Raw genomic sequence first — 16,472 nt, forward strand, 5'->3', positions numbered from 1 at the left:
GACTGCTCTACAAACCAGATTTGCATATTCAATATTTGGACCAGTCAAATATTAAGGTGGGCGTGGCCACCATGCGCAATGCGACTAATATTAATACAATTTTCTCCGATGCTGCTGGAGTTAAGAAGAGTTCGTCACTGAGACAGGATAAACAGACAATCCACAACACCAGAAAGCTCTCAAGCTAATATATCACATTCTTATATGTCAAATAGACATCTGAACATATTAATAAAAATATGTATTTGTGCAAAAAAAAGTGTAACCGAGTCAAAAGTAGCAGACAGATGGTGCGATCTGTAGTGGGATGGTTTGGGGGCAGGGAGGGTATTTACTGGTGTATAATCCGCTCTGATGTCACTGTATGCCGAAGGAGGGGTCTGAGATCCGCCGCTCCGCTCGCTTTAATCCCACTGTTGATAAGAACAACCGACGGAGATGAAGGCGAGCCGAGCAGGCTTTCTCCAGCGATGCTTTTCATAACAGGTAAGTTAAGTACAGCGGATAAATGATATTGTAAGCAGCTGTTTGTCGCGCTATTCCGTGTTTTCCGGGCGGTCCTCGATCGCTGCTGCACCTGCTGGATAATTCACTGGGGAGGGATGTGTTTGCCAAAGCGCAGGCCCGTTACGCCAAGAAATAACCGCGTTTTAACTTTTATCACCTATGGAAAGTTTTTAAATCACACCATTTTCTCGTGTTTTTTGTTTTACTTTGTGTTTAATCGAAAACAAGCACTATGATAGAGGCGGCGAAATATCCCGTTGGCTAGCGGTGTCTACCTGTACGTGACTGCAGCAGTGAATAATAAATACAGTCATCGACAGACGCGACATTAAAAGCAATGCGGGTTTATTTTGAAGCTTCTGGCTATAAAGTCACTGCTTTTAGAGGTGTATCTGTGATATTAAAGTGATAATGAGGCGAAATTTCCTTAATATTCACAGAAAATGTGACTGTGAAACTGTTTTTGTCTATATACAGTTAAAAATACAATTGATTACCAGAACATTATATGAGACCATGCTAAATATAGGCCTACGTTTTGTTTTAACTGGTAAAAAGTATGAACTATTTAAAGATTTGTGGTAAAAAAAATGCTACTTAGACTACTAGACTATGTTTATTATAGTTATTATATACTTTTTGATGAATGAATGACTACATCTGCTCTACAATTTACAGAAAACACCAAAGAAAATATAATTTAGTCTAACAATAGTTTATGTACCAAATTTTATTTCCACAAGAGTTATTGAAAATTATAAAGTAGACACATTGAATTTGATCAAATACTGTTTAATTGTGTGTACTTCAACATTGTCAATAACTTTTGTGGAAATAAAATTTGGTACATAAACTATTGTTACACTAAATTATATTTTCTTTGGAGTTTTCTGTAAATTGTGGTGCAAATATATAATATTAATGTATACTATAATAAATATTAAAATAAATTACAGATGACCTGTAATTTTTGCATCATATTAAGTCTATTTTTAGCACTACACACATTATAGTGTTTTAATTTAAGTATCTTTACAGAAATTTATTGATTAAACGTGTTATATATATATGCCTGTTAATTTTATCTCATTATATGACTTTCTGTTTTACAGCTTGTATTATTATTAGGCATGGGACGATAACAGTTTTCAAGGTATACTGCGATTTGGAAAAGTCGAGGTTTGAAAAACGCTAAAATTTTCTGCTATACTGTTGCCACTTGGAGGTCACCCAACCTACTTGCGGTGAAATTCCTTCCACTGAGGTCTCTGGGCTGCAGCGATTCCTGCTTGGTTTTTTAGGACAACAGTATATTCAGCAGAAAAGATATCCAAAGATGCCATTTTAAATTGTAAAGAAATCTGTGATTAATTTGAATCGTTCTGAAATATCGCTCTAAAATATTTTGTACGTTTCTAAAAATAAAATGTATTGTGTTGAAAGGGGGAAAAGTTGTTGTTTTTTACTATAAAATACCGTGAAACTGTGATATTTTGTCCAAGATTATCATACCAACAGAATCTTATACCGGCCCATGCCTAATTATTATATCAGTAAATAGATTTGTTCAGTTTTACTGATATTAGAGTCAAACAGACTTATGTACTGCAGACTTTACAGACACCAAAGGTCTTCTATAGCCTTGAGCAGAAACATTGTGATTATATTCTTTACAGCAAACCACAGCTGGCAGCTTTTTATTTGACATAGCGGGATTTTGTCAGTTAAAGTGGGATTTAGTGAATTTATAGACTATAGTGAAACTCATTGTATATTAAATCTGCTAGGCTCTGTGTAGGCTTCCTGTTGTGCATTTAACCTAATGCTATTAAATTATTATATCTCATGCTCATGCATTTGTGGTCAATGTAAAAGTAAATGTAGAATAGCAAATAAATTGCCAATGTTTTTTTTTATAAGATGGACGAAGGATCCCATTTTTACAAACTGAACGTGAGCAACACCACCTGTCACCAGAACGGCATCATGACCCCAACATGCATGCGTGCTCTCAGTTGTAAACAATACAAAGCAATTGCACAGTGAAAGTGCAGATCTCTGTTTAAATAGAGAGGTAAATCCCATGGCTTTGGGTTTTCATAGGAGGTTTGACAGATAAATCTGTTGAACTCCAGGACTGGTGGAGTATGAAGCATGACGGCTGCCAACAGAGAGGCCATCTGTGATAGCGTCATTGCCATAAACCACGTCTCTGCGATGGCGAAAACAAATACAGTTTGCTATTCTGTCATCCTATAGACATATTATTACATATAACTCACATTTAGGGTTGTGCAATGTGAAGATATAAAGAGTAAGGAAAAAATAAAAAGTCATCAATTCATATTGTGCTCTATCATTTATTTCGTGATTTTACAAAAGACATAGTTTGAGGTAATACTTTTTTCTAATTTATATAAGTGCAATATTACACACCATTGCAGGAATGCAGGCAGAAACATAAACAACAGCATCCTGAGAATGTTGCAATCTTGAAAGTATGATTTGTACATTTTGAATTTTATTTAGCAATATTTTTATGTTGGACATGAATACATTAGTTTTTGCATAGTGTTTTATGTTTAATCAATATTTATTTTATTTTGCTAATAAAAAAAATGGTCTTTTAATCAAACATTTGCCCTGAAGTTATAAAAAAGTGAGAAATATGATCAAGTATGAATGAGTCGATTTTAATATCCATTTTGAAATGTAAAAAGAGAAATAGTGGTCAGTAATATGTAACAAGAGCAATATCACAGCCGTAGCAGTGCGATATGGCTGTATATCGGCACTGGTGGGAGTAGTGCGTTGGTGTGATATTATGTTTATACAACAGTTCATTGGCATAATCATGTATAGAAAAATAAAATCAAACACAGAGAGTCTAACAATCCTTTTGTATGAGAAACTATTTTCTTCCGCCATTTAATCACATCTGCAGCTGACATCAGAACAGCAGAAACCGTTGCTCATTCACAAACATAACTTAAGATCTAGTATTTGAATGATTGTCTAGTAGGGTAATATCTAAAGTGATGACAAAACAGGTGATTATGTTGACATTTTAAGATTATACAGCTGAACAGCAAGAAATGCCATCAGTCTACAGAGATTTTCCAGTATTTCTTTGTTTTAGTTGGGAGATCACAATAATTATCTCCCAAAAAGTCAAAGTAGCACAAACACTACCAGATTACTGTTGTGTTTGCAATAAGGAAAAACACTAAGCACATGCAGACATTTCTTCTTTCTTTCTTTTTACTAGACTAGTCTGCAGTAACGAAAACAGGGAGAGGGATCTGGCTCTAGACCAGGTGCAGATGCAATAGGGTATATGCGGAAGTATGCTAAACAGGGCTTTACGCTAACACCCGCCAAATGTGGGTTGATTTCAGCTTTGGCAGGTTAGACAGCCGCTCCCACTAGTCACTTTGGCAGGTTGGAAATCATTTTTACATTGTAGTTTTCTTAATGCAGGGTTCGGCAATAAGGATGGCCCAATATGCATGCAAATGTGATCTTAGAATCGAGAAGCAGCATGACTGAAAACAATAGCTGTTCGCGCGTGACGAAGCAGGTGATGTGATGTTAAAAGCGTGCACGCTCCCGTTTACTTGCGCTTTTTTTCCGTTCACTTGCGATCGGTTCTCTTTGGAAAAGACTAGACAAAAAACGATGCTCGTGTACCCAGTTCTTCTGCTTTTAAGAGCTCAAGATTGAAAAATATATATATTTGTAAGCAACAGCAGCAGTCACTGCTTTCGTTTTATTTTGCTCAGGCACGGGATCATCCTTTCATTATCACTCGTGGTATGTTTTTACCTCCTTTCTTTTGCATACAGTTATTTTTGTTAATAGTTTAATTATCATCCTTTAAACACAAAACAAAACTTTCCATCCGGAGCTCCTTCACGGGACTCCACACTTGTAAAAAATCGCTCCATCCGGCTCGCACCATTCACGCGGCTGTCGGTCCCGCCCAGACTCGTCAGCGATACCAAGCCGACTAATCACAGAGCTTGCGCTACGCGTCGTTGCGACATGTAGTTACATTTTTTGAGAGGTGCAAGTCAGCGACGGCCACGGCGAAGAGCTATGTGTCAGGCCGTAGCATATGCCGACGTTTGACGCAGAAGTATAAATCAGCCTTTAGATTGTACAAGAAGCAGTGCATTCATTTAAAACTTTCCCTGCCATGTCTTACCCAAGTATATTCAATGGAGCTTCTGCGCTAGCCCTTATAAAATGAAAAAAAAAAGTCACATTAACTGTTCACCGGAAGTTTATCAGTATGTGAAGAAACACTAGCTCTGCATACACCCTATTGAGCTGCATGCAATGCTTTTGAATGGGCTTGCCTAACCCCACCCCTAACCCTACCCGTCACAGTGACGTCACTAGCTCCATTGAGTGCATTGTGTCTGACATTGCATCTCTGAGAGATGCAATCTAAGCTTGCATCATAAAGACTGCTTCTAGATACTATTGAAAAAAGGAGACTCATTAGAAACAAACAGATGGCAAACACAAAATGCATACATTCCTGATATGTGATTCCCATCTCAAACTCAACATACCACAATATTACTATGGTATAAATACAGCACTACAATATACAAAAATCATTTACCTGTTTGATATTTGATCGTCTGTAATTAGAAATTATGCTGTTTTTTTCCTCTAAGGGCTTATTATGTGGTCTCCGTCGCCATCTTGTGGATGGACAACGTCAACCGTCTTTGTTCTGCTCAGTGACAGGCTAATTGCCAATTGTCTCGGCAATTAGCCGAGATTGTCTAATTGTCTCTAAGAAATGATAAATATATTTAAAATAGGCACTATCCTTGTAAATAAACTGCAGTGTTGCAATCTAAACAACAACATTCTCATCTAAAATGCCTCAAAAGTGCATTATGTTGTCCAACAGCTGCAATATTTGTATTATTACTATTAACTAGGGCTGTGAAATTAATCGCAATCGCAAAAAAATTGCAACTTAAGCACACGCAATTTCTAAATCGCAAAAGGCTGCAATTTTTATCTATTAATTTATTTAGAATTTTATTGAGAATATGTTCTTGTGCGCATGATATTAATATGTTTACCAATCAGAGCTGACGTAGCGCACCAGGCAAATATACCTATTATGTTAACCAGCTCACTCTGCGCATGACGAAGTTGAGTGGGAAAACCGAATAGGTGAGCAGGAGGAAAGAGCATAAAATATAGATGCAGGTCAAAATAAAAAATGATTTGGTGCCAAGGAGAAATTTAACGAGTACTTTGGATTCAGGATAGAGAATTTATCACAGAGCAATGCAATTTTTAAGACTTGTGAAATGATTATTCCAAAAAAAAGGAGCAATACTACAAATCTGATCCAACACTTAAAACAGTGTCATAAAAAACTGCATGATCAATGCATCTCGACAAGGTCCATTGAAACAAACAAAAGCACACATCAAAGCCAGCCCAAACAGACTAAACTAGTGTCCATTGTTCAAGCATTTGCAAGCGCCGTGCCTTATGGGAAAGGGTCAAAACGGCACAAAGAAATTACTGACTTAATAGTTTTGTTATGCACTTCTTGTGCACTGAATGCATTTAGAATGTATGTAGCTTGTTTGAAAAAGCAAAAACAGTTGCCAAAATCGCAAATAAAAATCGCAATCGCAATATTCGTTTGTAAAATCGCAATATGATTATTTTGTTAATATTGCAGAGCCCTACTATTAACTGATTGAATACACAGAAATGATACTATATTTATATAGAATATATATTTTTAAGAATATAATATTTTTATAGGATATAAGTTGACATATCAAGATATGAGATTGTTGTTGTCATATCTCCTAGACACGTTGAAGATTTTAAAACTTATAGTTTACACCAGTTTCAGGCAGCTTATAGTTTTAAAATATTTTGCTATTATTTGCATCCCATACATTGCTTGATTTCCCCACACATATTGGGGGATATACTCCTCCCAAACCTCCTAATGTTTGTGTGTGTGTCATTCAGGCAGTTCAGCAGCATCTAGACAATGAGCAGTGAGTGGGTGGAGCCATGAGCCATAGGGAGGAGCCAGAGGAGGCAGGCCTCAGAGGACCTCCCCCTCATCGCAGCAAGCAGCCCAATGGGACTCCTTTAGAGGGGGGCCGTCCCAGATGGAGGCCATGCCAGCTGCACAATCCCGATGCAGAAAGCCAAGGCCAGCACCATCATCACTATCATCACCAAGCCCACCAGCATGCGTCTGGATCTAGTCGAGCTCCACCACGTCATCGTAGGCGGCATGTTCCTGGTCAAGCACAACGCAGGCGGCCCGAGAGTGGAGATTCAGAAGCTAGAGCTGGCCAGCAACCCAAACCGGGGGCGTCAAAACACCATCGAAGTGGAGAGAGACTCTATCAGCACAGATACAGACAACAGCACAAAGATGAAGAACAACATGTCAAAACTCCTCCAAAAGAGCAAGCTTCAGAGCCATTGTTATCTCCAGATGATTCTTCTCAAGACTTGCTGACCCCTTCTCCTCAGGATGAACCAGTCACTGACGAACTGGATGAGAGCAGTCCAGATTTGTCCCATTCATCTGATACACAGATTAATCGTGATCCAGAACAAGAACAGGCAGAGTCTTCAGTGGATCAGCCGGAGGAGAATGTCCACCGTGAAGAATTCAAGAATCCATGTGAAGAGGAATTAGTAAAAGTGAACGAAGTTGAGGACTTATCCACACAGATTCCTGAGGAAGATTATGTCCCACCTAAGATTGCTTCAAAAAGTCGACCTGAAAGTAAAAGAACTAGTCCTCTACGAGTAGATGTCCCACCATTTGCCACATCTCCTCACCAGATTATCAACAAACCTTTTTTTCAGTCTCCACGAAGCTTCCCTGAGAGTCTTCGAAGGTACAATTCTGATCCGAAGTCATACCCTACCTTTTTCAACAATAATTATGCTTGTACAAGAAATGATAAAGAGTTTGATAGTCCTAGATCCCACGATGAAGGTGACCTCTCAGACTCTGAAGCCTATACAGATTCTTACCCAGAGTCTCATCCTAAAGACACAGAAACAGACCTTAACCCAGCCTTTGAAGAACCTCAAGCATATGAGATGAACTACAGCATGTCAATGGATGAATGCGATGACCAGCAGGATCTAGAGGAAGAGCCTAATCCACATAGTGCAGTGGGCTCCAGACTCCACCACTACGATGAGCAATCAGGAGATGAAGCTGAAAGTTTCGGCAGAAGCAGAGCCCATCTCAGGAAGACATCAAGCTCAACTAGCCTTCCATTGGAAGTTCATCCCCAAGATGACGAGACATCAGAAATGACTCAAAATTCAACAGACTTGCAGGAAGAAGTTGAGGACGTACCTGAAAAGCAAGATCAAATAACTGAGTCTTGCAAAGCTACGGGCGACGCTGTGTCTTTGGCCATCAGGGATATTAAGGAAGCCATCGAAGAGGTGAAGACCAAGACTGTGCGTTCACCCTACATGCCTGACAAGATCACTGAGCCGGTGTGGGTGATGAGACAAGACGTGAGCCCTGTTGAGGAGAGCCATCCTCAGATTCACTCATACCCACAATCTCCATGCCAGATATCGCAGTCTTCTCCACAGTATGCGGTGAGTGAGCATCAGTTAGATCTTTTCTTTTATTACGTTTGTTGCAAAAACATGAAATGTAAATGTGCTGTGAAAGATCTTGGACAATTCTAATGTTAGCCTGATAGCATTGAAAGCCAGCATCCCACCCTCTAAATGCTTTCTAAAGCCAGACCTGCTGAATGCATGAGCATGCACTAGACCAGTGTTTCTCAATCAAGTTCCTCGGGGACGGCCAACACTGCATGTTTTAGATTTCTCCTTTGGCTGTCACAACCATTACAGGTCTTTCAGTTTTTGCTAATGAGCTGATGATCTGAATCAGGTGTGTTTGGTTAAGGACACATGGAAAATGTGCAGTGCTGCAGTGCTTTGAGAAACACTGTACTAGACATCACCTAACATTTACCAGAGAGAAAACTTTATAGTACAGTTAGTAACTGCAATACCAAGATTTTAAAATAGGGTAGGGTGTTGATGTTTGCCTGCCATTCACTGTCTGGACTGCAATAGTGAACGGGTGATGTCGTTATCCTTTCTGCATAAACAGGGTGCACAGAGATCTGCAATTGCATATTTTAAAAGCCAGGTAGGACTTACTATAGTAATGTTCTAATAAAACGTTTTGATTGGACAAACTTTTCTTAGTCCTACACCTTCCACAAAATATTCAAATGCGTATTTGGACCACTTAATTTAATGATTGCGATATGGATGTAAATCCAGAAATACTTTAAAGAAATACAAATGACAAACTACAATTGACAGGAAATTTTAAGCAAATCATTTCCAGTTGTGGAAATATCATGGAAATTATATTTGGAAATAAACTTGTGTTAACAGCTAGAAATACATTTTCTCAGATGTAGTTGCCATAAAAAAAAATTTGTGTAGTCATGGAATTCTATTGATCAACACAAAGTAGACAGCAGGGATAATGACCATAAAATATTTGCTTTTTGGTATAATTTTATGTTTACATCCACTTTGAGATTATTCTTTGTAAATTGATAAAAATGTTATTAATTATAATGTAATAGGCATTCTGCTGTAAACTAGAAAGAAATAGCTTGTCTTCAGAAAGGAGTAGTTAGGAGAGACCAGATCTTTGAACAAACCATTTCAAATACTGTAAGAAAAGAGCTGATGAGTGTTTTTTGACTGTTGTGATGGATGTGAACATACATCCTAAACAAAGATAGCAACATTTCAAATAGCACAAAAGCCACATTGAATGGGTGTGATGAAAAGATGTGCTTCTATTTGTTTTGTACAGGCTCCAATTCAAGATGCTGAACCTCCTTTAGGAGCAGAATCCTCTGGAGTGCTTCATCAGGACCAGGATCAGGAGCTCTGTCCTAATGTGCCAAGTGAAGAGGTCAGTGTTCATATATGACTTGCAGTCAACTTAATTAGTCCTCTTTATTTCCTACACTTTTACTGTTATTGTAACAATACTGTGCTTTTTTTCCCACAGCAAAGGAAAAGTTTGGCCTCTTTTCCTACATATGTGGATGGTGAGTTTAATTAAGTCAAATAAAACTCAAAATAATGTCTAAGAATGGCCGATGAGTACATCAGGGTTATTTTTAAAACTAGTGCATTTTAGTCTTTTAGGATAGTAATGTGTTATTTTGTCATCTGGGCTGGGATTGCTTTTTTTGAAATGGGGATGAGCCGGTATAAGTTTCTGATGGTATGATAACCTTGGATAGAAATATCACGGTTTCACGGTATTGTGATTACTGCTCTAAAATAAATTCTTTTTAAATTGTGTGGGTAAAAAAAACTTTCTCCCCATTGAACAAAATACATTGATAATATTTAAGACCAATAAAAATGTGTTAAATAATAAAAATAAATAGAGTTCTGCTCTCTTCATTACTTTCAATAATCTTATAAAACCTTAAAAACCCTTAGGAAGGGTATAGCAGAAAAAAGGCCCTTTTACAGAAAAAGTGAATTCGATAAAAACATTTAGTGAATTTCCTACCATAAATATATCAAATTGTCATTTTTGATTAGTAGTGTGCCTCGCTAAGAGCTTAATTTGGACAACATTAAAACAACATATGTTTTTCTTAGTGTTTTGATTTTTTTGAACCCTCAGATTCCAGATTTTCAAATAGTTGCATTTGGATGATGATCAGATCATGCATAAATCTCAATTTTCTAAAAACGTATCCTTCTAAATGGTTTTGTGGTCCAGGGTAGCACTTAAGCTATAACAACTGTAAACATCATGTTTACCTATTGTACTTTAGTACATTCTGCTGATTTCTCTCAACATTTTTAAAAAAAGTAATTCTCTCTTGGAAACTAAAAGTAATGAGTTACCTTACTAGTTACTTAAAAAAGTAATCTGATTACATAATTCAAGTTACTTGTTATCACATTTCCCTCAACACTGCTTTATAATTACACTAAGTTAAAAAAAAAAAGAATTCTACATAAAATGCAGTCATAGTTAATGGCCGTTTGCACAGAACATCAGATCAAAAGAATTCAAACTTTTTACACGCAACTTCACTCTTCAAAAGCCCCTTTCACACATACAGACTTTTTCCGGAAAATTACTGACAATTTTCTGGAAAGAGATCATGTGAACAGCCCCTTTTTGAAAATACCGGTAAATTTGTTCCAGCAATTTTCCGTAAAGGAAAGTTGTAACATTACTGGTAATTTGCCAGAATGCTGCTCTGTGTGAACTCAGAAGGAAGATTGCCGGAAAAAGCACGTTCACGTTTAGAACTTGCTGACGTGGATGACGTAGTTTACCTGGTCCACTATGTATTTAAGGATCGCCTACACCTCCCCCTTCCCTAAACCCAACAATCAGAGTAGCGTGTATGCCAGATTTCTGCGACGCTGTAATACATTTCCAAAAAAAGCTTGGGAGCTGTCGGTAATTGGTGTATTTTTGGACAGATCTCTAGTCTACACCTCCCCCTACCCTAAACCCAACCGTCACAGTAGCATGGGCACTATCTTAGTGGGCTGTATAAGGTACACAACAAAGTTGACAATCGTCTGCACCTCCCCCTACCTTAAACCCAATTATCACAGTAGCATGGGCGCTGCCTTAGTGGGCGATACAAGGTCCACTACGTAGTTGATGATCGCCTACACCTCCCCCTACACTAAACCCAAGCGTCATGGGCGCTATCGTAGTGGGCTGCATAAGGTCCGCTATGTAGATTGCCTACCTCATCAAGCTGTGGGCTGCAGCAAGGACATCTTGAAATTTTTCGGATATTTACCGGTATCACTGTGTGAAAGAGAGCTAATGTCTGTTTCAAAGCAGTGGATCAATCAGAAAAACACAGAGGCGGGGCAAGAATTGCAAAATTTAGTTTACAGTAGCAAGTTGATTAGACAAATCTATTATTTGACTGCACATATGCTTTTTAAAATTGCAATCTCGCAAAAAATGCAAAAAATTTTGATGCGTTCTGGGGCAATGACACCAGTTTTGTGCTTCTGGTCTGGCTGTTTCCGCAGTTCCTGGCCCTTGTGATCCTGAAGATTTGATCGACGGCATCATTTTTGCTGCAAACTACCTGGGTTCCACCCAACTGCTGTCAGAGAGAACGCCCACAAAGAGCGCCCGCATGCAGCAAGCCCAGGAGGCCATGAGCCGCGTCCGGGTGAGCAACGCACCAACATATGCAGAGCTGGAGTTTCCTCTAGTGCACCAATTATCCCATGCTCTTGTCTCTTCTCATTATGAGCGTGCCCAAACATGCACTTACCCACTAATATACTGATTCATCTGAGGTTGTACGAGGTTAAGGACCAAAAATATGTCACGAACGTTTCCGGATACCCAGCATCTGTGTTAACAAACAAATGTGAGTGGCAGTCTGCTGAATCGGAGTGTCAGTTTGAGTCTCTGGGGCCACTGATGTCATTCTGATCAGAGCTGAAATGTTGATAGTGTTTCCCACAATACCCACCACAACACCCCACCCACCTCTCCCCCTTCAGCCAAATTATCCTGTTTTATTTCAGTTGGGTGTATTCATCGTCTTTAAACCAATCACGCTGTGCTTGAGCCACCCCCAATTTTCCCTTTCTGTTTGTGGGCTTCATTTGATCGTTCTCTTTTATTTGTCTCTCGTTGAGCAGACAGCGCAGGCACAGGCTAAAATCAGAAACAAGGTATGCTATCTGTTCCTGTAGACATGCAGGGCTTTAATAGCAGTGGTATTTCGTTTTTCTTTGATATTGTGTTGTTTGAGAGTCTTACATGTATGATTGGATGGATCTAGAGAGTGGTGTATTTGGCATTCTAGGATATGATGTTGTGTTTTAACAGTTTTTTTCTTCTCTGGTGTTTTTAGCAGGGCACTGAGAGTGGGCCGCCGTCCTGCACAGAAGTGGACCTCTTCATTTCAACACAGAGGATCAAAGTGCTCAGCGCTTACACACAGGTGCACGACGCACTTTCATGCCAGTCTCACTTTAAGTTATCTTTTTAAAGCTGCTTTGAGATGTTGTTTGCTTTTAGTGTGTTAATGCATATGTTTATGCATTAGGGGTGTCAAAATTAATTGTTTCTTCGGTGCACCGCAATGCAGACGCGGACAATTCGGTATCGATTTAGTAATAACCATAACCGGTTATTATGTAGTGACGTCATTTATCTCCTATGCGCTCTGTCGCGAGGGAGGTGAGCGCCGTTATTTACAACACTCAGCCAACTCAGGGTCGGCCCGTGGCATAGGCACCATAGGCAAATGCTTAGGGCGCTGTATATCCAGTGGGGCGCCAGAAATGAGCGCACTTCAGTTGGTTTTGTTTTCGATTTTCCTGACACTTTCAGTTATAGACGGCAATAACTCAAAAAACGCTTACCCTAAAAAGATCTAAAGTGTGTTTCCTACAGAAAGACAAAGCTGGTTATGTTTCACAGCTGTCTTTCTTTTTTTCGCTCGACATTACGAGCACTGCTCCGTTTAAGCCCTCGCAGTCTGCGTTTACTTTAGCCGGCGGAGCTCGCGCTGAGAGGAGCTCTCTGTAAGGGACCGTCGGAAAAGTGCTTATTTTTTTCGTTTTTTTTCGTTTATCTGCTCCGCTCAGCACGAGCTCTCCCTGTTGCAAGGGCTTAAGTGTGTGTGTGTGTGTGTTTGTTTGTTTGATGCTGTCTATTTTTGTGAATGTGTTTGAATGAGAGAGAGTGTGTTGCTGTGTGTCTGTGTGTTTATACAGACAACTTGTTATAGCCTCCCCCCTAAAATATAACACTATATATGGAAAGCATTGTCAATGCACCATGATGCACCGAGATATCGAATTGAACCGAATCGATGGCATGATAATCGTAACTGAACCGAACCGTCAAACCAGTAGAGGTTCACACCTCTATTATGCATGTATAAAACCTCTCGCAAATTGCTCTGACAACTGCTCAGATATTTGATTAAATTTCTGGTTATATATATGAGCAATATCACACGAGTAGCAATGAGATATGGCTGTATATCGGCGTGCGTTGGCCTTAGTGCCGCCACCAGTGCCAATATACAGCCATATTGCACTGCTACAAGTGTGATAATGCGTTTATACAACAGTTTGACAGCATAATTTTGTATATAAAAACAAAATCAAACTTGTAGATTCTCAAAACCCTTTTGTATGAGGAACTACTTTCTTCCGCGTTGGATTCAAATCATAAGGTGACAGTTAAACAGTTGAGCAAGCATCTTTTAAACTTTAGATCTATAGTGTTTGCTTTTTGCTGGCTGTATGTGGGCGGAGTAATACACAGAAGGTAAAGAGGCTGTACGGGTGCTGGTATTACTTAAATACATCACGACTATCAGCCAATCGGATTCGAGAACCATACAGAACTGTTGTGTAAATATACATATATATACATACACTCACCGGCTACTTTATTAAGTATACCTGTACAACTGCTCGTTAACACAAATTCCTAATCAGCCAATCACATGGCAGCAACTCAATGCATTCAGGCTTGTAGGCGTGGTCAAGATGATCTGCTGATGCAAGATGATTTAAGTGACTCTGAGCGTGTCATAGTTGTTGGTGCCAGTAGGGCTGGTCTGAGTATTTCAGAAACTGCTGATCTACTGGGATTTTCACGCACAACCATCTCTAGGGTTTACAGAGAATGGGCAGAAAGAGAGAAAACATACAGTGAGTGGCAGTTCTGTGCAGTGTTGCCATCTTTATCGCTAGATTTAGCGACTTTTCAGACCCCTATAACAACAAATTTTCAAAAAAGCAATTAGCGGCAAATCAAGCACTTTTTTTTGTGCTACTGGAGATTTTTATAGACTGTTATTTGTCCATACTGTACCGTCCTTACGCTTCTCAACGAGCTGAGGGTGATGCAGCCAGCGCCTCCCCCGCCTCAGAGCACTAACAGGCAGCCCAGTCCTACAGTAGTCTCTCCCACCTGTAGCCTGTCAGCAGAACACTCCTCTGTGGACTGACAGCAAATGATTTAGCACTGGCAGTGTAAAGGTATTTCCCTCGTACAGTCAAACTGATCTGCTTCTCCTTTATTTTAATAATTTAATTTGACTGCTTATTCTTTCCTTCTTCACAATCACAGATATTTTAAGTAAGAGTTTTGGAACTTGTCTGAGTTTATTACATCTGAGTGATTAGCCTACTGCAAATTCACTACACATCTATAATGATATACTGTATTCAAGCAGCTATCAGTTTTGTTAAATTGACATGCTTACATAAAGCGTAGTGCAAAAAAAAAAACCTTTGTATTTTTCAAAATATACCCCTTTTGTTTTGTCCATAGGTCCGTAAACAAACAGAAATGGTAGAACGTGATGACGTCAGTAATATACAAATTGATATATGACATAATCTAGCGACTTTTAGTGACTTTTAGTGGTTTGTGCTAATAGAAAGGCAACAGTAACTCAAATAACCACTGGTTACAACTGAGGTATGCAGAAGAGCATCTCTGAACACACAACACGTCCAACTTTGAGGTGGATGGGCTAAAGCAGCAGAAGACCACACCGGGTGCCACTCCTGTCAGCTAATAACAGGAAATCGAGGCTACAATTCGCACAGGCTCACCAAAATTGGACAATAGAAGAAATGATAGAAATGTTGCCTGGTCTGATAAGTCTCGATTTCCGCTGCGGCATTCAGATGGTAGGGTCAGAATTTGGTGTCAATAAAAGATGGATTCATCATACCTTGTATCAACAGTTCAGGCTGGTGGTGGTGGTGGTGGTGGTGGTATAATGGTGTCGGGGGTATTTTCTTGGCACACATTGGGGCCAATAGTACCAATATGGATCAAAATCTGTGAGGAATATTTCCAGTACTTTGTTGAATCTATGTCATGAAGGATTAATGCAGTTCTGAATGCAAAAGGGTTTCCATCTTTTCCATCCAATTGGTTTCCATACCAATTGTCTTTGTAACTTTATCTGTGTCAAATACTCTAATATAACTATTGCGTTAAGTTAATTAGTATAGTTTAAATTGCTATCAAAGAATTGTTATGTTAACAGCATTGTATAAAACTGTATTCTTGAACTCATTAGCAGGGCTGCGATTATATTTCAAAAACGTTGTTTATTAGTCTAAAAATGTTGCTTATTTCTCTAGTTCACCCAAAAAGAGCATTCTGTCACTGTTTACTCACCTTTCACTTGTTCTACATCTGTTTAAGATTTTATCTTGTGTTATAAAATAAGATATGCTGAATAATGTTGGGGTGACACTACGGCTTGTTTGCATGTTCTCCCCGTGACTTCGATAGCATTTTTGTTCCTACTGTGGATGTCAATGAGAGCTGGTTTCCAACATTCTTATGAATATTTAGTTTTGTGTTCAACAGAAGAAAGTTGTTGAGTGAACTATTCCTTTCAAATTGTAAATCATAAATAGTTAAAAGAAAAAAAATGTTTCTTCCATATAATGTTAATGTTAAATATTTAACTTTAACATTAGTCTTCCAGAAACTTCACACTGAACACAAACTGAAAGGAACTCTGAATTTAGTCAAAGTAAAAATACACTAATAATACATTTTGTATACACAGTGATCTATAGTGTAACTACATTTCTTCTAAGACAAGATAAACAAAAATTTATTTAGATGTTTATATTGCATTCAATTAAAAATGTCAAAATTATTTAATGATTTATAATTCTGTTATATAATAAAATAAAAATTATATAAAACCTGTAAAATATAATAAATAAAAATATAATATAATTTTTAAAAATCGGTTTTAGAAATATAATTTCTTTTTCACAACAAACATGTTTCCCTTTATTTCTCATTACTTTTATGCAATAATTAAGTAGTGAGTAAATAAACAATTTCA

At 38.4% G+C, this 16,472-nt stretch overlaps 1 protein-coding gene across 7 annotated transcripts in view; it reads left to right on the top strand.

The window, feature by feature from the left end:
* Positions 1–359: 359 nt before the first annotated feature.
* apba1b (amyloid beta (A4) precursor protein-binding, family A, member 1b) overlaps positions 360–16,472 on the top strand; it is a 219,446-nt gene continuing 203,333 nt past the window's right edge. For 2 of the 7 annotated variants that reach the window (XR_012386184.1, XM_073914531.1), the window contains exons 1-7: positions 360–486; positions 6,535–8,154; positions 9,410–9,515; positions 9,611–9,650; positions 11,635–11,780; positions 12,262–12,294; positions 12,477–12,566. Coding sequence is in view for 4 of the 7 variants with exons in the window: in XM_073914531.1 (XP_073770632.1) it covers positions 9,495–9,515; positions 9,611–9,650; positions 11,635–11,780; positions 12,262–12,294; positions 12,477–12,566 (330 nt within the window). In the remaining 3 variants the exon portion in view is untranslated. Of the gene's footprint in view, positions 487–6,534; positions 8,155–9,409; positions 9,516–9,610; positions 10,903–11,634; positions 11,781–12,261; positions 12,295–12,476; positions 12,567–16,472 lie in introns of all 7 variants that reach the window. The other 5 variants (XR_012386185.1, XM_073914532.1, XM_005155586.5 and 2 more) reach the window with 4 other exon arrangements.

This window comes from Danio rerio, chromosome 10 (genome assembly GCF_049306965.1).
Source record: "Danio rerio strain Tuebingen ecotype United States chromosome 10, GRCz12tu, whole genome shotgun sequence".
NCBI lineage: Eukaryota > Metazoa > Chordata > Actinopteri > Cypriniformes > Danionidae > Danio > Danio rerio.